Source organism: Carassius auratus, chromosome 48, assembly GCF_003368295.1.
Source record: "Carassius auratus strain Wakin chromosome 48, ASM336829v1, whole genome shotgun sequence".
NCBI lineage: Eukaryota > Metazoa > Chordata > Actinopteri > Cypriniformes > Cyprinidae > Carassius > Carassius auratus.
In genome coordinates, this window is record NC_039290.1 from 4,913,585 (window position 1) to 4,934,832 (window position 21,248).

At 38.5% G+C, this 21,248-nt stretch overlaps 1 protein-coding gene across 2 annotated transcripts in view; it reads left to right on the forward strand.

Moving 5' to 3' along the window:
• The window catches only part of plxna2 (plexin A2), a 167,869-nt gene that overhangs the window by 130,375 nt on the left and 16,246 nt on the right, over window positions 1-21,248 (forward strand). For both annotated transcript variants that reach the window (XM_026236931.1, XM_026236932.1), the window contains exons 18-26: window positions 5,559-5,798; window positions 5,955-6,098; window positions 6,860-7,094; window positions 8,841-8,983; window positions 9,580-9,848; window positions 14,329-14,395; window positions 15,318-15,464; window positions 15,768-15,927; window positions 16,805-16,908. In XM_026236931.1, the coding sequence (XP_026092716.1) occupies window positions 5,559-5,798; window positions 5,955-6,098; window positions 6,860-7,094; window positions 8,841-8,983; window positions 9,580-9,848; window positions 14,329-14,395; window positions 15,318-15,464; window positions 15,768-15,927; window positions 16,805-16,908 (1,509 nt within the window). The remainder of the gene's footprint in view (window positions 1-5,558; window positions 5,799-5,954; window positions 6,099-6,859; window positions 7,095-8,840; window positions 8,984-9,579; window positions 9,849-14,328; window positions 14,396-15,317; window positions 15,465-15,767; window positions 15,928-16,804; window positions 16,909-21,248) is intronic.

Below are 21,248 nucleotides of genomic sequence, written 5' to 3' on the forward strand. Positions count from 1 at the left end.
AATTAATTTAAATTTGAAAGATAATAACATTGTTGATTAATAAGTGAAATCTGTTTTTAGTCCTTGAAAACCAAAAAAGTAGTGCAAGTCCTTTAAAGTCCTGGAATTTTATTTTGCAGTATCTGTACGAACCCTGTTTAAGTTAAGTTGTTTTTGTTGTTGCCATTTAAACTGAACTGTGCTTTTCTGTAGTAAACTGTGTTTGTATACTTCTTGTTTTATATTCATTTCCTAGCATTTCATTTACCATTATTTCTTTTAAACAAAACAATTTAAAAAAAATGTAAAATTTTAGATTGTAGGTCATCTTGAACACTGTCAAGGATAGAGCTAACTAGCAAAACTTGATATCAAAAGCATCCTAAATGTTACATGTGTTTGCAACATATTGTAGTGAGTAACCTTTATTGCTGTTTCAAATATCCCACCATAATCTGTAGTCTGAGCTTGTCAAGGGCTAATTGCAATGGAATGTACGTTACTAATTAATTTAAAGTAAAATAATTTTCTTATCTTTATTTTTGCCAAATAACCCTGTGTATGTGACTACCCCCACAACCCCCAAGCCGCGGAAAAACGTTCAGGATTTTTTCGGGCTCAGACGTGTATATATACAGTTTAGTAAAGTGAAAAAGGGAAACATTTTGGGTGAACTATCACTTTAAAAGCAACAAAAAAGTCAGAGAGAGGGTGGGAAATGCTCTTAATGAAACTAAATTAGGAGCCATAAAGTATGACAGGTCTCTTTGTACAATAGGTGCATGTTCAGAAGTAATCACACATTGTCTTTTACTTTGCTGAGGTGAAAGCAAACTTCTATAGTCTTCCTTCCTCTGTTCCCGAAAGCATAACTGCACTTCAGTCCCCAGCAGTACAGATGTACCCATGTGCAGGTTAGTTCTTCTGAAAGTCACTTTTAGTAAAAGAGACACCAACTGCGCAATGAGGAGTGACAGAAGCCCCGTGTTCCTCCACGCTTCAAAGAGCCCAGAGTTCTTAGAGTTCTTAAAGGGACTCGTGAAATATGTTGTGTGGGCGCTGTCTGATGTGTCAGGTGCTAGTGCTGTCTCTTTCTTTATCTCCCTTACTTTTTACAACAGAGTGAAAAAAAAACAGGTAGACAGAGAAAGGTTGGCTTTTGCCTCTTAGGCATCGTCACCAAAGAATCAGCAGGCTTTGATTTCCTGCATTTTTATTAGCGGTTGAGTTTAAGATTATGTATTTCTTCATCCCCCGTTTTCCTCTGTATTTTGGGGGAGGGAGGTGGGGAACAAAACAGCGGTAGAGTCTAGAAATCAGAGCCGAGTGCCCGTTAAGGCAGCTTTCAAACTGTCTTTTTCCTCCTCCCCAAATTGCTTCTCTTCCTCCTCTCTGTTACCTGGTGGGGTTCTCAGAAGCTGAATGGACGGCATACAATTGTCTTTGTGCTTCCTGCTGTACCTGTCACCAACCTGCAATTGAGACATTAATCATTTTCCTGATTATAGCTAAAAGATTCGTTTTTCTATCTTTGTCTTTTCTCAAGGAGGAGAAAAAGAAAAAAAAAGCTTGACGTGCACCGGCGTAGAGATTGGGTAATGAAGTCTGGAGTCAGATTCCTAAAGCGTTGCGTACCACTATCTGAGAGGATCACAAAGGCACTTCAGTTTTTTCCTTCTAAAATGGAGCAATCAGATGCTCCAACCAATCAGTGTCAAAGAACTCCCCAGATACCTCGGATAAGGAAAAAAAACAACAAAAAAAACATAAAGAACATGAACTATGGATGATAAAAGCATCTTAACATTTAACCGAGCCACAACAGTAGTTCTACATCCGTCCTTATTTCCAGCCATCTCATTTTTTGCCATTGTATAGTTACAAGTGCATGTGCTTGAAAAACAAAGGGCATAATTCAGAGCTGGTGGGCAGCTCTGCTCAGTCATTAGCATGACACGTTTTATTCTCCTATGTCAGTTTGCTGTGATGGGCTCAGAAGAAGATATCATGCTGTTCACACTGTACTGAGTTTCAGTCAAGCAGGGAAGGTTCATCATTTGCTCAACTTTGTGTTTTTGGACCCCATTGGCTTTCATTGTATATATATATATATATATATATATATATATATATATATATATATATATATATATAATATACTGTGTGTGTGTGTGTGTGGTATATATATAAAAAACAAGAAAGTAGAAAGTCAAACGTGTGTGTGTGTGTGTGTGTGTGTGTGAGACAGGTTTGACTTTCTTCTCTGCCGTTGGAGGAACATAAAATAATTTTTAAAAACGTCTTTGTGCATTGTTTGTTTTGTCCCATACAATGTAAAGTCAATGGGGTCCAATGTTGTTGTTTTTGTTCCTCACTTACTTACATTGTATGTACAAAAACAGTTGAAACATTCTATAATATATCATGCATGTTTGGAACAAATCAAGATGAGTAAATGATAACAGACATTTCATTTTCAGCTGAACTATCCCTTTGCGGCATTACTACCATTTTCACTGAGTAACTTGAGCCAGATTTTAGTCAGGGAGCCCCATCTCTATGCAACTCAAGCCCGAGAGAAGTGCTTGGATTGATTAGTTTAGGTGGGTAGGACTGTGCTTTGTGCTGAGTCATGTGTCAGTTCATGAAATCCAATTATTTCAGAGAGACAGTAAAGGATCCCAATTATTTCCACAGCCAAATACCTGCAGCTACTGCAGCCTGGTCATCGAAGGACAGGAGAGTAACTCGGATGTTATAAGTCTGATGCAGGCCCTGAAGTGCAGCTAAAAAAGACATTTGGTTTTGACCAGCTCAGTATCTGCATTTCCTTCTGCTTACAGCAGGAGTTATTTAAAATACAATTAAAACCTGCTAATTAAATCCAGCCATGTGGAAAGCTAAATTTTTTCCCCCACTGTTGGAAAACTGGTAGCTTGATGTGGGCGGAAGTGAAGAAACAAACTGAAGCAAGACAAAATGTGTCAACAGCCAGTGCGCGTCCAGCCAGTTTGCAACAGATGGCATGCAGAGGCAGCGCTAGGCTCTTCCAGGCCGTGCCAGGCTGATTGTGGCCACAGCATCTGTCTCTGACATGGCACTGCCACGAAAGGACAGAGAAACACACATACGGTTCAATTGCATTGGACCCTTATCTTGCCTGCTTAGCTGGCCAGCAGCGTTGTGTGGCATTTATAATGGCTTTTCAAATTAATAACACAAAGGTTGCAAGTTCAGTGTTTGGTAGGGGTGGTCCATGAACAGAAGAAGTGCTGGAACAGTCCTCCGCTGTCATCACTGTAGTAGGGTTGACCCCGAATAGTCGACGAAACGATGCTTTGATTCGAGGAGCCTGATTCGACTACCAATCTGACTACCAATCTGGTTTTGAGTCAAGCACTTCATTGTAGTAGGCTGCTAAGGTGATATCTCTTCAGCGCACAGCACGAGCAGTTAACCATGACTGGGAGTGTTATATACATACTATTATAATGAGAAAACCATTCTACTAAAATGCTATGAATTCCTAGAGTTTAGCTTCCGTGTTTCTGCACATTTTTTGTGAGTTCGCATTCAGATATGCAGAAATGTTCATGTGCATTTAGGCCCTTTTTGTAAATAAAGTTTTAATATTAACGTTATGTTGTATAAATAATGAAGCGTATTCTATATGAAATTATGAGTTGAAACCCATTGATTAAAAACTTGCTATCAAATGCGTCACTCTACTGGTCATCTTCAGAGCGCGCAGCTCAAAACAGAAATGCAGAACATTAACTGCTAACATTTTAGACTAACGTTATAGTGAGAGCTATTGTATATTATTACACTATTGTAAAAGAAAATTGTTAATTGTTATGGTTTCGCCGACGTTAAGTGTTAGCTATCTGTTCAAATACCAGTTAATCGATGACAAGAAAACCACCTCAATCTCAGAAATGATAAATATCAAATATTTTACACACTTTAAGGACCAAGTGAAGAGGAAGAGCAAAGGAATGAGCAACCAAAAGCTATGCAATGAGATGCACCCTCAAACTCGCTCAAATAAAGTTTGTGTGGTCAAAATAAGTTGATATCGATTGTGGCTCTGGCTGCTAGGAGGCAAGATGCGAGTAGGAGGTGTTGTGCTCGCTGGTCCTGCCGTGCTTTGAAGATATTTAGCTCTAATTAAGTTTATCCCCTTAGTGTCGGGAGCAGAAAGAAATGAGATGAAAACCTCCCGGCACAGTCAGAGTTTCACAGCAATCAATTTTGTTGTTCGAGAGTCAGCGCTGCTCTCTGCTACTCCGAGGGAATAGTTTAGTCGCGTGCACGTAGACATGAGTGCATCCGTCAAGTGTGACTGCTGATGTTTATGTGGTACTGATCACAGTTGTTGCACACTTGAGGTATGAGAGGGCTACAGTTTGCATCATTTCAACCCAACAGTGTAATCACATTGGATTCGGGGTTTAGCGCTTAGCGATACACTGAGCTTGTGTTGTTTGTGTTGCAGGTTCCAGACAAACCCAGAGAGACCAATCAAACTCTAGATTGTTTAATCTTTCTGCAAAATGTAAATATAACAGAAAATGTAACCTTTGTAAGGATTATTTTTTTCTATTGTGGAAATATTTTCATGCAATGACATTTCCCATTACTTTAATTTATTTAAAACAAAGTATTAAATTCCTTTATAACTGAAAACAAATACCACTATTATATACTTGCAATAGCGTTGTTTTAGTATCGCTGATATACTATTATAGTTTTTGTAACTATTTTAAATTTAAGTTAACATAAAGTTTTTGTAATTTTGTTGTTTTTTCTAAATTTTTTAGTTTTATGTTTTTGTTTTGTTTCGTCTATATAGTTCTTATTAATTTTTTAGTTAAGTTATTTTAGCACTTAGTTATACTAATCTAAAATGAGAAATGATGCCTTTGGCAACTAGTGGGCATCATATTTGGAATGCTTATACTATTTCAAGTAACATTTCTTAGTTTGTATTAATAACCCCAATTTAAGTATTTTTCTTTCAGCAAAATATGATTCCTTATTTATTTTGTTCAAAGTCAAGTCGAGTCACCTTTATTTGTATAGCGCACAATACTGATTGTGTCAAAACAGCTTTACAGCGTCAAAAAGTAAAAAAAAAATGTCAATAATGCAAGAAGACAATAACAAAGAATCATTTTTCCAGCTAAAATCAGAAGACCCAGGCATGCTCCTGACAGGTTTTGTGCTAGATGTGAAGCTCATTTTATCTTGAAGAACAAAGCCTCACAATAATATGTGACATGGCTTGATTCATTCAGAAGAACGTAATTTACACTTTTAATATTTTCCCTCTGGGTTTGTTCCTGATTTGTTTTTTTCTGTTTATTCATACTTTCATTTGTTCTTCAGTTCCGTTGTTGTCTAACAAAATTAAATGCATCTGCAGTCTTCTCAGTTCAGTAAAACACTTGAAAACAGATGGTACCAAAGGGATCTTAATGGGAAAGAACTGAAGTGAGATGAAACAAGGAATAACAATCACTCTGGAAAAATGCTGATGAAAATGAAGCATATTTCTCTCTGTCTCTCATTTCCAGGTGTGTAAGGTTCTGAACATCACGACTATGAGCTGTTTGGCTCCCTCGCTGACAGCCGAGTACAGGCCGGGTTTGGACTCAGTCAAGCACGCGGACGAGTTTGGCTTCATCTTCAATAATGTGCAAGCTCTTCTAGTTTACAACAACACTAACTTCATGTACTACCCCAACCCTTACTTTGAGCCTCTCAGCACCAATGGCATACTGGAACAGAAACCTGGCTCACCGATCATTCTAAAGGTACTTCCATCATCACGATTGACCCTTTGACCCAATGTTACTTGCAAGATCAGTTAACCACAAATATGTTTATATACACAGAAACAGTCAGTAGTGTAAGCTTTTCAAACGTACTGTACCTAACCATCATCCACATGTACTGTGTGTGTGTATTAGGGTAAGAACCTGGTTCCTTCGGCCTCTGGAGGAGTGAAGCTTAATTACACTGTTCTGATAGGAGAGACTCCTTGTTCTGTCACTGTATCTGAGTCTCAACTGCTGTGCGAGCCACCGAATCTCACCGGCCAGTACAAAATCATGGTAAGATGTATGCAAAAAATAAGTATGTAAAAATAAATGAGTTTTCACAAAAATATTAAGCAGCACAACTTTTTTTTTTTTTTACATTGATCATAAGAAGAAATGGTTCTTGAGCAGCAAATCAGCCTATTAGAATGATTCCAGAAGGATCATGTGACACTGAAGACTGGAGTAATGATGTGCAAATTAAGCTTTGCCTTCACTAGAATCAAAGTTTTTAAATATATTAACAAAGAAAAAAAGTTAGTTTAAATTGTAATAATATTTTACTGTATCGTCATTTTTACTATATAAATACATAGTCTTACTGAGCATGAGAAGTGTTTTTTTTCCCTTTCTGCTCTGTTTTTGTAAAAGAAAACAGTCAGCTCTAATAATCTGATTGAAAAATGAGTCAGATTTCTGATAACAGTGTCTCATGTGCTTTTATTTGTTTTACATGCTTGAAGGGCCCTTCAGTACTTGTTTACTAGATTTCAGACCTGTGCTGTTGAGGTGTTAAATGTCTCAATGTTTACTATTGCTCTACCGGCGGCTGAGACTCAGACCAGGCCTTCACCACAGTCTTGCCGCTGTCACCTGGTTCCCTAGAAACAGAAAACCAATTACTGTTAGTGCTGCCCAAAACACAATGTGTATGTGTGTCTGTGTGTTTTTCAATGTTTTTGTTGGCCCAGAGAGTTTTACACTCTGTATCTCTGTGTGTGCAATTGTTCTTGATTGATTCTCATGTGTAAATATATGTGGGTTTGTTGTCTCAGGTGCAGGTCGGTGGTCTGCATGTGTCCCCCGGCTCAGTAAACATCCTCTCTGACAGCCTCCTGACTCTTCCTGCCATTGTCAGCATCGCTGCCGGCGGCGGCCTCCTCCTCATCATCGTCATCCTTGTGCTTATTGCCTACAAGCGTAAATCCCGCGAGAACGACCTGACACTCAAACGACTCCAGATGCAAATGGACAACCTGGAGTCCAGGGTCGCGCTGGAGTGCAAAGAAGGTGGGAAAGACACCGACATCGCCTTTCCACTATGTTGCATTTTTGCTTATTTGTGTTTATTTGGGAGAAAATAATGTTTTGCTTAATTACAACCACACAACAGGACTGTCGAGTCCTGGAAAAGACATAGTTTAATGAGTCGGATAAGAGCATTTTAATATGCTTTTGACAAATCCGTATGAGATTTATGAGCTTTTCTATCAGGTTGCTATTAAAATATCATTGCCCTTTTTTTCCAAATTAAACATTCAATAACTAACTAATAACCTTTCTTTGCCAATAAAGCAAAATTAATGAAACTCAACATAGGAGCTTGATAAAGATGCTCATTTAAAAAAAAAAGAACATATATATGTATTATCAGTAGATGTGGGAATGGAACCCATGACCTTGGTGTTACAAACACCACACTTTTTTGGTTACAAGAAATGATTGGGTTTGGCGATTGCGAAATATCACAGGATGGATTTGAAGTGTCAAATGTTTCTGTTAATGGTTTTTTACCAATTAAATCTTTAGAGCGATGCAACACAAATCAGCATTTGAGGGTTTCAGGGGGCTGACAGATAAAACCGTTTATTACACACAATGCAGAAGAAAGAGCATCCCTGATGTACGGTTAGCTGGTCTGAGAGGATAAGGTTTGTGTTGACTGATTCTGGAGCAACAAGGAATTTAAAATGCAGAAGTATTAAAAGGGCAGACTGAGTCCTGCAATCCATGAACGCCTGTGAGAGAGTGAGTTTAAGATGAGAGAGAAGGCATAGAGAGAGACGCCAGGCTGAGATGAAGAGGAGGACAGGTGAGGGGAGATGATAGAGTAGAAGGTAGAAGGAACGTTCCAGAAAAGAGACGTGAAAACGTGAGGGGAAAGAGAAAGAGAGGTAGATAGCTCCCTCAGGGAAGAGTGCTGCCCCAGGCTCTGTCAGAATGGACCCAATTAAAGACATCCCACCTCCATTCTCCAGCAGCAGGGGACAGGCACTTCAGCAGCCTGCAATTTATTCTCTGTGTGTTTGTGTTTGTGTGAGTGACCATAAATAGAGAGAAGCCGAGAGGTTATTTTGGTTTGCTCTTTTCGTTTGCCTGCAACAACCTTCATAAAAACATCAAACTGGAGAAAAAGTCTTCAGAGATGCTGATTAGCAGTTTAGCAGTTCGGGTTTTGTTGCGTTGGGACCTTTAATGTGACTACAACTTCTCAAAAAACTCAAGAATCACCCTCATATATCATATTTACAGTAAAAGTTTCTGTTCCAGTTCATATATCATATATGTAAATTTGAAATAAGAAATTATATATTTTTGATGAGAGTTAAAAAAATTCCTCTCTAAATTCTCATTACTATAATACTTTTTTACATTTGAGGGTAAAATATTTATATTTATATTATAATATATATATATATAATATATATATATATAATATTAATAATGTTATATTATTATTATATTAATTGTGATTTTCAAATAATCATTTAAACGAATAAAAAAAAAATGTTCCATATATTTGAATGCACTTATACTTTTTTTTTCATCAAAAATATATCAGCATGAATTAAAGCATATATGAGTACAACAATAAATACTTTCTATTTGGCGATTTCGAACTTTATGATAATGTGCTTGATAATATAATTTATATAATTTTATTTTTTGTGTGTGTTTTACATGACCTGGACATTGTACTATGAAAGTGTATTGAAATTGTTTCTCTTTTTTTCTCATCCCCCTTTTTGTTTTCAGCTTTTGCAGAACTGCAGACAGACATTAATGAGTTGACGAGTGATCTAGACCGGGCCGGTATTCCCTATCTGGATTACCGCAGATATACCATGAGAGTGTTATTCCCCGGCATCGAGGACCATCCTGTGCTCAGAGAGCTGGAGGTGGGCTGCGGTCTATGCTAAGAGGATTTATTTCATCAACACTTTTTTTCTAACAAGTTAATGCACATTTCTGTGCCATGTGACAGAATCATACAGTAGGTGGACAATCAGAATGGGTGTTACCACCGCCACAGGGCCGCGGCATTAACTGCAAGTCAGTCGCGTGTTAAATGAATTCGCGAAACTACCCCCAGGTGATGCAAAGGGATGGATTGCAAACGTAATGTAATTGTTAAATGTTGGTTTGTAAACAGAGATGAAAGGACGAAGTAAAACAACAATTACATTATAATATAACATTGTAAGATCCTTAATTACCATTAGAAAGTTACGCAATGAGATTGGAAATTTAATTAACAATTATTTGGAGCAGGATTTTAGACCAATGAGACTGCCTATTACAATCCCACAAAAATTGAAAGAAAAAAACAAAGTCTAACCTGTTTAGGACATTGCATAATTTACAACTTTTCATGTAGCATGTGCTCTTGTTTTTTATTTAAATATGCATTAATGATATTAGTACATTGACAGATGTAGATGGCTTATAAAATTTTTTTTGTATTTAACAGCAATGATGTTGTTGTGTGTTCCAGGTGTCTGGTAATGGGCAGCTGTGCGTTGAAAAAGCTCTGAAGCTGTTTGCCCAGCTGATAAACAACAAGGTGTTTTTGTTGACATTCATCCGTACACTGGAAATGCAGCGCTCCTTCTCCATGCGTGACCGTGGCAACGTGGCGTCCCTAATAATGACGGCTCTCCAGGGTCGACTGGAATACGCCACGGATGTGCTCAAACACCTGCTGTCCGACCTCATCGACAAGAACCTGGAGAGCAAGAACCATCCCAAACTGCTGCTCCGGAGGTTTGCAGCTCACTTTATGTTTCTGGTTTCAGTTAGTTTTTCGTTTACTTTGTAGTGTTGAATGAATACGTTACTAACTGAACTCAAAGTTTTGCTGTGTTTTCTAAGCCGAGCATAATAGCTATATTGATTAATGATCCATAACTCTACATCCCTCCAGTCTCTCAGTACGACCCCATTGTCAGTGTCACTTATCATTTGAGCGCTATGTACTCATAAAACATTCATGAGCAGCTCAGATCTACTTGTTTTTCCTCTCTCTTGCTCTTGGCTTTCCTTTATGCTTTCCCTCCAAATTTGTATTGGTTTTTCAAAGTCTTTCCATAGCAGTGTGTTAACTAGAAGATTTAGACTAATAATGATTAAACAAAGAGTTGCCCAAAGGCTAAGTGCATGATGGAGGCCAAGTGTATTTTAGCTTCAGATGGAAGTGATTTGTTCCCGCCTACCGCGGCGCTATATCAGCTATACATCACACTTTGAATATTTAAACCACACAGGCCAAACAAACACCACAGCCATTCCTTGTTTGCTGTCTCTCGATCTTATTGAATGATTTTTGGTCTTTCATTACATGACTTAACTGATTAGTAGTCACAGTAAATAGATGCAGGGGAAATGTGGATTACGCTGTTATTTAACGTGACAGAAGCCATGTTTTCTCTCGTTATCTGCTGTCATTAGGAACACAAAACACTAATCCCCCGCGCTGGCAGGCTGGGCCGGGGGATCAGGGGCCCGTGGTATTAGATGACACTTTTTTCATTTTTTTCTCTATGGGAATTTAGGAGATTATCGATTCGACATGCTCCTTTTGGAATTGTTCGCAGATCCGTGTCTTCACTTTTCCAGGAAGTATCTGGAGAACAAGAACGCTGTATTAGAAACCAAACAAATCTGTCTCTTTCTGCCGTGCTTTCATTTATTTTCATAAAGTGACCCACTTGCATTTAATGATAACCAACTGTGAAAAATAACAAGGGCCTGTCTGGTCTCTGCGGTCATCAGAGTGACTGTACGTTTCATTTCAAATGGCCTAAAGCTTAGTTGGCATTAATATTTGCTTGTCTATTATTATTTAATCTTTATTTGATTATGGAATATATGGAGACACAAGACTCTCTTATTCTGGGCCTCTGGTCCCATCTGGATCAGCAGGGGAATGTGATTTTTTTAGTGAAGACCGATTCATCACTTCAGTGGGAAAGCCACAATGAATTAAATATGCAGCCATACAGTGCATAAAAAGATTTCAGTGTTTTATTACCATCCTTTATTGACAGAGACATTACAGAAAAAGACTTGGGAGAAAGAAAAGGGATGTGGGATTCAAACCTGCATCGCCTGCAACTCACCACAGCTCTGCATGTATAGTGCATGGTTTCTGTTTGTGTTTTGCTGTAGTTGTGTGCATCTGATTCCTCGATTCTACCTCATTTTTTGTTTTGATACAATGTCCAGGTAATGATCATTTTTGGCCCCTTTTTTTGCCATCCACATGAGCACCATGACACAATTTGTCAGTGCTAGCCATTAGGCCGCGTCTCCAACAGCAAATTACTTCTTCGCTGAACTTTTGAGATTTCTTTTTTATCTTTCACTCCCTCATGTTAATATCTTTGGAGGACTGTGGTTAAAAATGGAACAGCTCCATGGCCTCAGGCACGCTCTTGCTGGCTGTTTGTGTGTGTGTATGTGTGTGTGTGTGCGTGTGTGTGTGTGTGCGTGTGTATTTTCACCTAATGGGATTTGCATGCACACAGAGTCTCGGAATGGACTATTAGTGAGATACATTGTGTTGTGTGTCGTCCCTTCAATGAAGCATTCCTTTACTCCCTTAAGACATACACATACACATACACACACATGCACAACTCATAAAAATGCTAATAGCTAATAAAACCCTCAAGTTCATTAATGAAACTCTTTAAAAAAATAAAAAAAAAGCAAGCACGCAAAAAGACAGAAAAATGCTGAAGAAAGGGGAAAAGCAGACAGAGGCAGAATTTCACAAAAGCCTGGTGTGATGAAGTTGTAGAGGATGCAAAAACTAATTTAGGTGCTTTAATAGCTACTATTAACTTTCTCTTCATTCATTCTCTCACAGGGAGATGAACGGGCAATGTGTTTGTGCTTCCTGGTGAAAGAAAATAGTGATTCGGTTGCGATGAAGAGATTTTGGAGATTGACTTCTGTGGATCGGAATTATATTTTGAAGCCATGTATTGACTCCTGATCAGTTTCACTTCATTTTATTTGTTAGAACTCATTTTTCAGCCATTTGTGAAACTAGTTCATGAAAATCATTGAACCAGATGCTTCTAATAAACTAGTTTCACAAAGGTACTGTATTTTGAAAGAAGGTAAAATGACTTCAGTAACCGGTAATTCAGCCCTTATTTGTGGGGGGGGGGGAGGTGTACGTCATCGTCCATCATTTATCGTTGATTGACTGAGACAGGAAAGAAGAGACAGGAAACACTCTTGCAAGACCTGATGCAACCAGCATCAAACGCTCTGTCATTGTAGTGTATGTATGTGTCAGAGCTCATAACTCAGTCTCACACACACGAATGCACACATCAGTGCACAAATACACACAGGTATCCTCTCGTTCCTGCATCCAAAGTCCCTCAGCTCACAGACCCAGAAGAAAAAAGGTTGGTTACAAAGGAAAGTTGACAGGCTTAAAAGAGAATATATAAACATGACAATGTTTTGTATAGCCCGCCACACATGCTGCTGAATAAAACACAAAAACACACACTGTCCTTTAGAGAAACCTCAGCTTGACTGACATTCTTGTCACAAACATGACGACTTTCCTTAGTTTCACTCCATCTTGCATCACTCCTTCTATTTGCCCACCTCTCGTGTCTCTCATTTCGTCTCTGTGAGGCTGCCATTGATTTATTCACTAAAATGCACCATTATTAAATAAGAATAATTTGTCAGCCTCTTTATTTGACAGCCACGTATGTTCTTTCAGTAAAATTAGCATTTATTATCTGCTAATGCATTAACCCAGATGGAAGAATACCTCAAAAACTAAAAAAGAAAAACATGCAGTATAATGCAAAACACATTATCTTTACGTTAATGGACTCTTAACTTACTATACAAACACGAAACCACGAAAGACCTTGTTTTTTTAAAGCAGTCCATCCACTCAGTGGCCATCATGGCTGTTTTCTAGTATAGCTTCTGTCTACTTGAATATGAAAATCTCCTAATCTGTATTTTATGCCAATGAAATATGCCAAAATTGGTGTCATAATTAAAAAAGGCCAGGTCTTCACCAACAAGTAGTTTGGCTCAGTGACCACCTAAATCAGCTTTGACTAACCTGTTCTAAAATGAGGCGGCTATCATTCTTGCATTTCGTCTGGACTGTTTTTAAGTTGTTAATCAGTTTATGTACATATGTACTAGATTGACATCTTTACATGTCCTGTGCAAGGGCATATCTTTGTTTTTCATGAGACTTTTTGAGACAACGTGTCAAGTTTAATTTTAGTCATCTCGCATTGGTCACATGGATATGCAGTGATTCAAGTTTATCACCCTCCAGACCTGATCTCTATAAACACACCTCATCTTGTCTTTCCATTCATTTTTCACGGGGTCACGTGTGACCCTGAAGTGAGACCCCCTCAAACAAAATACACACACATGCACACACACTCTGTGTTTGCGGGTTGTCTCAGCAGTGTAATCATAGCTATTTCCACATGCATTAAGAGAGTCATTTTCTCTCACCGCTGTTGAGTAAATTGCCGGTGTGCTACCTCACCGTCCCCACGCCGGCCGAGCAGAGTGTGTGTGACAGCACATAACATCGCAGACATCACCCTGACAATTACGCAGCTGATATTACATCGTCCTTTGATGCTTATGTGTATTTGAAATGTCCACAAGTGAACATAATACTCGCTAGCACAGAGAGCCAGACAGAGGGGGGAAAAAAGTATTTTCCGGGGTGAAGGGAGGAATGTTTTGCAGGCAAAGAGAGGAATTTGTATTCCACAAGCGCAGGCAGCTGTCAGAACGAGGGAATAAACCTTTCATGTATTTTTCATGCTCGTTAACCACTCCCGTCGGGGTGCTGTTTGTTCTTTCTTCCTCCGTCTGCCTTATCTTTCCCTCACTCTTCAGCTTTCTACCTGCTCTGTCTTCTACAAACCTTCAGCTCCCTTTTCTCTCTTCCCAAATCATTGCCCACAGCTCTAGGGATCCCTGTTTGTCATTTGCGGGTTTATTTCTATGTCGTCCCACAAAGCAAAGAAAGAAAGAAAGAAAGAGACAGGGTGGTCAGAAGAGTCTGGAGTGACTGACAGGGAAGGCAACTGATGTTTTTCACACTTTCTGTTTTCCTCTCCATCAGAACCCAGCCATTATTATAGGGGAAAAAGGAAATATGCAGGTATTCTTGATAAAAAGTGTTGTCATCTGCTGATGTTGGTGTATTTGTGTGTTTCAGGACCGAGTCTGTTGCTGAGAAGATGCTAACCAACTGGTTTGCTTTCCTGCTTCATAAGTTCTTGAAGGTAACTTGCTTCTATGGCTTCCTGTAATAGTACTAGTCTCTTCCAGACAGACTTGTGACGCTCAGCATGAAGTCTGGATCATTCTGCAGCTTTTTCTGGCTCAGAGCCGCCCAATTAGACAGGAAGCGCCAGTCATGTCACGATCAGCTACAGTTTGTGTGTTTGTAGGAGCTCATTCAAATAATTGGAGTCTCTGAGAAATATGAGAAAATATTAAAGACATTAATGTGTGTAGACATTATGGTCGGACTTTAACGGTATAGAGTTCAGTTGTGCTCAAGGACATCACGTTACCAAGGGTCTCAGACTAAGATATATTTTTATGTTTTGCATGAATGGGGCAAATCCAGTCATGTTAGCAACCTGGGAATGTTTAAGCACAAATTTGTTTCCCAGAAAGGCAATTGGAAATTGCATAAAACCTACCAGTCAGTTTTTGAGAATATACATATATATATTTTTTTTTTCATGTTGGTCATAAACTGTCCAGGTAAACATGTATGTGCATAATATAATACATACTGCATACTAACTCTACACATCATGCAATAATAAACATTTTAAATGGTAGTTTGCTACATACATTGTTGAAACACATGATGTTAATTGACTGGTCACATGACTTCATTATGTTCCTATTTAATTCTCTAAATGACATCTTTGAAAATATGAACTAGAAAATTATGAAATAGAAATCCTGTAACATTGTAAATGTCTTTAGTCTCATTTTTTTATCAGTTGAATGTATCATTACTCAATATTATTCATTTCTTAAAAAAAAAAAAAGAATTGTAGTGTACATACTATATACTGCAGAAATAGTATTATGCTAGTGTTATATTCCACAGACTTAGACCAGTCAGTGTATAAGTAGTGATAAAGTAATAATAATAAAAATGTGTGTTGGTGTTTGTGTCTACAGGAGTGTGCAGGTGAGCCTCTCTTCATGCTGTACTGTGCTATAAAACAGCAGATGGAAAAAGGCCCTATAGACGCCATCACCGGAGAGGCCAGATACTCCCTCAGTGAGGACAAACTCATCCGGCAACAGATTGACTACAAGACTCTGGTCAGCATCACACAACCTCATAGCCACACTAATAAACAGAGTAGCTAATAAACTCTCACGTACAGTATTTCAGTTCTGTTACTATGTGTGTGTGTTTGAAAGCAGACAATCTGGCCGAGGGATGGTAGTGTTCATTAGTCTCTCATACCCTGCTACGTCTGAGATTGGGGTCCTGCAGAGGGTGTGAAATTAGATTTCTCGGGCCAGGAAATGGCCTTTTCCAGAGCCACACTCCGCACCTATGGCTTCACAGACCTCAGCCCAACATCTCGTCATCTTCATTCTTCTTTTTTTCACTTCCAGATCTTAAACTGCGTCAACCCAGAGAACGAGAACAGCCCAGAGATCCCGGTCAAGGTTCTGAACTGTGACACCATCACGCAGGTCAAAGAAAAGATTCTGGATGCAATGTATAAGAACATGCCATATTCTCAGAGACCCAAAGCTGTGGACATGGACCTGGGTGAGTTTAACGTGTGCACACAAGTCTGATATTGCTTATATAAGGAATTAGTAGTGAGTAACTAACGTTTTAGACACTATATTGTATTGATCCAGCGATTCACCCATAAAAACAGTTTAATTCCTGAATGAATCAGTGTTCCTGAACAAAGATACTCATTGTTTCATTCCTGATTTAATTTGACCTTTTGAGCAAATCGGTTAACTGAATGATTCAATTACTAACTCATAAAAAGTATTATATAATGACCTCACATTTTTTTAAAGAAATTTAAACTTCTTTTAGTTTGATTTGATGTTGTCTGTAATGCATAAACAGTGATAGTAATGTACACTTTTTGCATGCACACAAGCAGGTGTGTGTGTGTGTGTGTGACCCAGGTAAAAGCTGACAGACGGCGCTGACAGACTGACTGCACATTTCATTTCTGGCACACAAACACCCATCTCACACACACACACACACTGCACAAAAGACCCCTTTCAGCAGTGCAAATCATCCTTCCAGCACCTTGGCCAGAGCAATCTCCTCCATGATGATGTTCTCTCTGTAACTGCAAAACTGGCATTGCTTTTGCGTGTGTGTGTGTGTGTGTGTGTGTTGGGGGTAGGTTTTTGCAGGCATCATCTGTGCATTTGGCAACCACGTAAACTAATAAACCCCATTCAACAGAGGAGAAAATCAATGATCACTCTCACTCTGAGCCCGTCTATATCCTATCAGCTCACTCTTTAGCATTTAATTATACCCTACCGCGTGTACACACACATTCTCACCCAGGTGAAAAGACACATTGAGAGATTTGAATCAAATCAATCTGCTTTGAGCTGGGGGAGGTTCACCGTGTCCGTTTTAATGGCAAATGTTGATTTTTCAGAGTGGCGTCAGGGACGAATGGCCCGAGTGGTCCTGCAGGATGAAGACATCACCACTAAGATTGAAAATGATTGGAAGAGGCTCAACACTCTTATGCACTATCAGGTACAAAAGAGGACACACACGCTCGTACATAATCTCATGGTGCCCTCTCCTGTCTAAACGAGTAAACATTAAATGGACGTTTCATGGGTTTTCTTTGCTCTATGGATAGAAAAAAAGAATATAATGTACTATGTAAACATCTCCCCAGTGCAAAAATAGCAAAAATGTGTGTTTTAATCAGTATTTTTTATATATACATATATATATATATATATATATGTATATATATACATATATATATATATATATATATATATATATATATATATATATATATATATATATATATATATATATATATATATATATATATATATATGTATATATATATATATATATATATATATATATATATATATATGTATGTATATATATATATATATATATATATATATATATGTATGTATATATATATATATATATATATATATATATATATATATATATATATATATATATATATATATATATATATATATATATATATATATATGTATATATATATATATAGACTTCTTTAAAGCAATATAATAGAATTACAAAATTATCATGCTAGAAAACTGTAAATGATAGTACTTTGAAAACATCAGGTATAATAAAAAAAAAAATGCAGCAAGAAGGACAACATGCTACAAAAAGTAATCCTGTGTATATCCAGGACATGAAACAACAATTAAGCTCAATACAACAACAACGATAGCAAAAAAACATTTCCTTTATCTCACAGTGCTCCAGAATGTCTCGCTGTGGTGTGCGAGTGACAGCTGATCTCTCTCTGAATCACACTACACAGGACAGTGTAATAGAGGACAATCACACTGAAAATTCTGAGTGTGTGGCTGGAAAAGTGTTCGTGTGTGTCTGTGTGTGAGAGAGAGATTTTGTCCTTTAACTTTAGTGGATTAATTACAGCCTTTACCTTGTCTTTACTTCAGACACCACACAGAGACAGCACACGTCAGAGCAGTTACCTGATAACACAGTAATAGCACTTATTGAGAGAGATAGAGAGAGAGAGAGAGAGAGAGAGAGAGAGAGAGAGAGAGAGAGAGAATATGTCCACTGCACATTTAGCCTCTTTTTAAGTCCAGAGGAGATGCCAAAGGACATCCTCGCAGATATTTTTATATTTACTACTGAAAGAGCTCATATGTGCTGTCATAATGATCCGAGGAGGAGATAGACGTGAAGAGAGAAAACAGAAACTAAAGGAAATGTCATTTCTAGAGTGTTGAGCACTACCTTTACCTATATATATTGGTATGGTTTTACAATGTTTTAAAAAATATATATATATATATATTATATGTTCCATTGCTTGAAAACTATGAAGGTGACTTTTGTATTCATGAAACCCTACATACATAAATATAATTTGTTTCTCTGAGACAGTAATGAGATGGATACCAAATGGCGACTTTTAAAGTCTCTATGAAAGAGCAACATCTAAGAGATGAGATATTCATATTCATATTTAAAGATTCAAAGTAAATCACAAGGTATCTTGCTTGGGGAGCTGTAAGCTCACTATTTGCTATATAAACGCTTGCTGCTTCCACCGAGACTGCTGAAATCGAGTTTAGAGAAAGGACAGAGAAAACTGAAGGCAGGGAGCTGTAGAGAACACTGCATTAAAATACATGACTCCTGAGCCCTCCACACAAGCACCCTCACCTCTCCTGAAATGCTAATCTCAGCCATTCGCAGAGTTCTTCAATAGAGTAAGGGCATATTTTAAGAGAGCAGACAGTATAATCAGCAGCTGCGTCTCGCTGACGTTTCATGCTGTGGCTTCATAAACCTGTGGTCACCGTCTTCTTCGCTGATTGCTCATTTGATTGCACAGCGCTGATTAGAGCACTAGTCTAAAAAGAGTTTTCATCAGTCTGAACGCTAGCGTGGTCGTTTTTCTCTAGGCTCTGCTGCTTCTCCCACTCGCTCGCTCTCTTTCTTCTTTCACGCTCATCCACTCGTACTTGAAATCAGTAAGTCTCTTGACCTTGCGTAGGCTGAATGACATTACAGAGGACTGGCAGCCTGTCCCTTAGGGGCCACCGTACTCCTCAAATTTCCAATTTAAATAGTGGGAGCAGCATGAAAGATACTGGCATTAACAAATTAAACAAACAGCTCTCTGTTAATGTGTGTAATTATTATCCCTCACAGGGAATGTAACAGCAATATTTATATAGCACAGTCCATTCAATAAGGCACTTTGACTAGTAGTCTGCAAAACTTTGTAAACTCCACTAGTTACCTAAACCTAAACTAGATTTGGAGACTTAACTTGTTTAAGGTGGAGTTAAGCTGGTCTACCTGAACCTGACCATCTGACAAGTGCCCAAAACCTTTCTAAAACCATCAAAACAGACAAGGTTGGATTCACCAGCAGTCCTGTTTAACTGTGCGTTCACACCGCCACCATCGAGAGCGTCAAAATGGCCGGAAGTCATTCATTTTCAATGTGAGCCGGTGTGGCGCCGTGCAACTTGGACGTTGAGAGTGTCGAGGGGAGTTGAAATCAGGTTAACTTTATGGTAATGAGCTATGACGCGGTTCGTTGGGAACGAATCGGAACGTAGAAGTCCACCGCTTGAGAGAATTCCAGTGAACGCAGCCCCGTAAACTTTGGTTCCGACCACATTAGTTCCCAAGCAAAGTGGAGGATTATTGCTGTGAATGGTTTCCCAATAATCTATGACGTGTTTTATAAAAAAAAAAAAAAATGTTGCGTGGACCAAGGTGTCTGAGATTGTTGGTGTTCCTGGTGAGCTGCTGATGTGCATTGGCGTTATAGGAATAATAATCTAATGATGTAATAAATAATAGTATAATAGTCCCAGTTCACTTTTAAATCTTTAAATCAATTTTCCTGATTATACTTACATTGAGTAATGTTTATACTTATATTATATTATTATATATTTTATAATGTTTATATTATAGTTACTTAGTAAGATCAACAAGCTTGTTTGCTTTGCAAGCACTTTAAATACAAGATAAGCATTTGATGTACATCAGAGCGTCCACAAATGTTTCTACAGCATTGTTGTAAGCACAGCCAGAGCGATTTTTGACACTCACAGTAATCCCAAAGTACTGTATCCTGTATCCTATGTCCTGACTGCCATGGGTTAAGCTGTCTTTTCAAGTGCTGACAAAGCTCAAGGACTTATAGTCTGACATACAAGTCTGTCTGTTAACTGTCTGTCATCACTTACACTAGACATGCAATGTAGATGTACATTATAGTGTATATTTGACCAGTTATAGAGTTGAATTCCCTTGGATTTCAGGCATCTTATTTTACATCTAAATGAATTTAACATCTGTATTATGATGCTTTCATCCGTTTGTGCTATTAAATGCTCATCATTCTGCTGTGTTTATCATGTGGCAAAGGCGTTTCATGCTTTTTATGCTAGCGTGACCAAGCCTGCCGTATTTCAAAGAGGAGGCAGAATGGTGGACACATCACCTCATCCTTCCCCACTGTGTTAAAGGCATGTTAGCTTGCGGATCACCATAAGATGAAGACAGGGGGATCAGAGATACATGGTGAAAAGGGGTCAGTTGTCTGCATGATGCAAACGTTATCATGAGGAAAGCCTAACCCTTTATCACTTTCACACCCACTGGCGGACCGCCTGCTTGCCTGCTGAGGACTAACCCTCAAGGGCGAATGTATCTCCCCTCCATCATTTAGGCTCCATACGGCTGCCTCCTCAACCGTAGAGACCTACTGTGAGAGAAGAACAGTAGATTGTACAGTACATTGAGCGGGAGGCTACTGTAGGTGCCAAAATTAAGTTACAAACCCATTTACCCAAAATAATGTTCTTTTTTTTCTCTAATGACTAATGTTTAACGCTTACCAGTTCTACAACCCATGGAGGTAGAAAGTAAGCTATAAAAAGATGTTTGAGAGTGTCATCCCACTTGGCCACCTCTCTGAGGTGTTTCGTCCACAGTCCTGGAATCTTTCAAGTGTCTCTCCAGTCACTAGGTCTACTAGGGTCAGCTGAGGAGAAACCTACACTAATAGGGCTGGTGCTTGTGGGGGCGTACAGGGGCTAAAGTAACACCATCATCGGCCGCGAGAGTATAGGGAGGTGAGTGAAGACTCCTAACTACCCTCAGCCTTCACAGGAGCTCAGAAGGTGCTTATTGTCTCCATTATGTTGGACAGAGAGGTTTTCTGAAATGAAATGGACTCAAAATGTGATGTTTTATGTTGACAGGAGATTTTAAGGCTCAGGCACTTGATCTAGTTCACTAGTATCTGAGAGACATTTGGATTATAGATGAGGTTTTTGATCTATTTTCGGTAGAAAATGAAT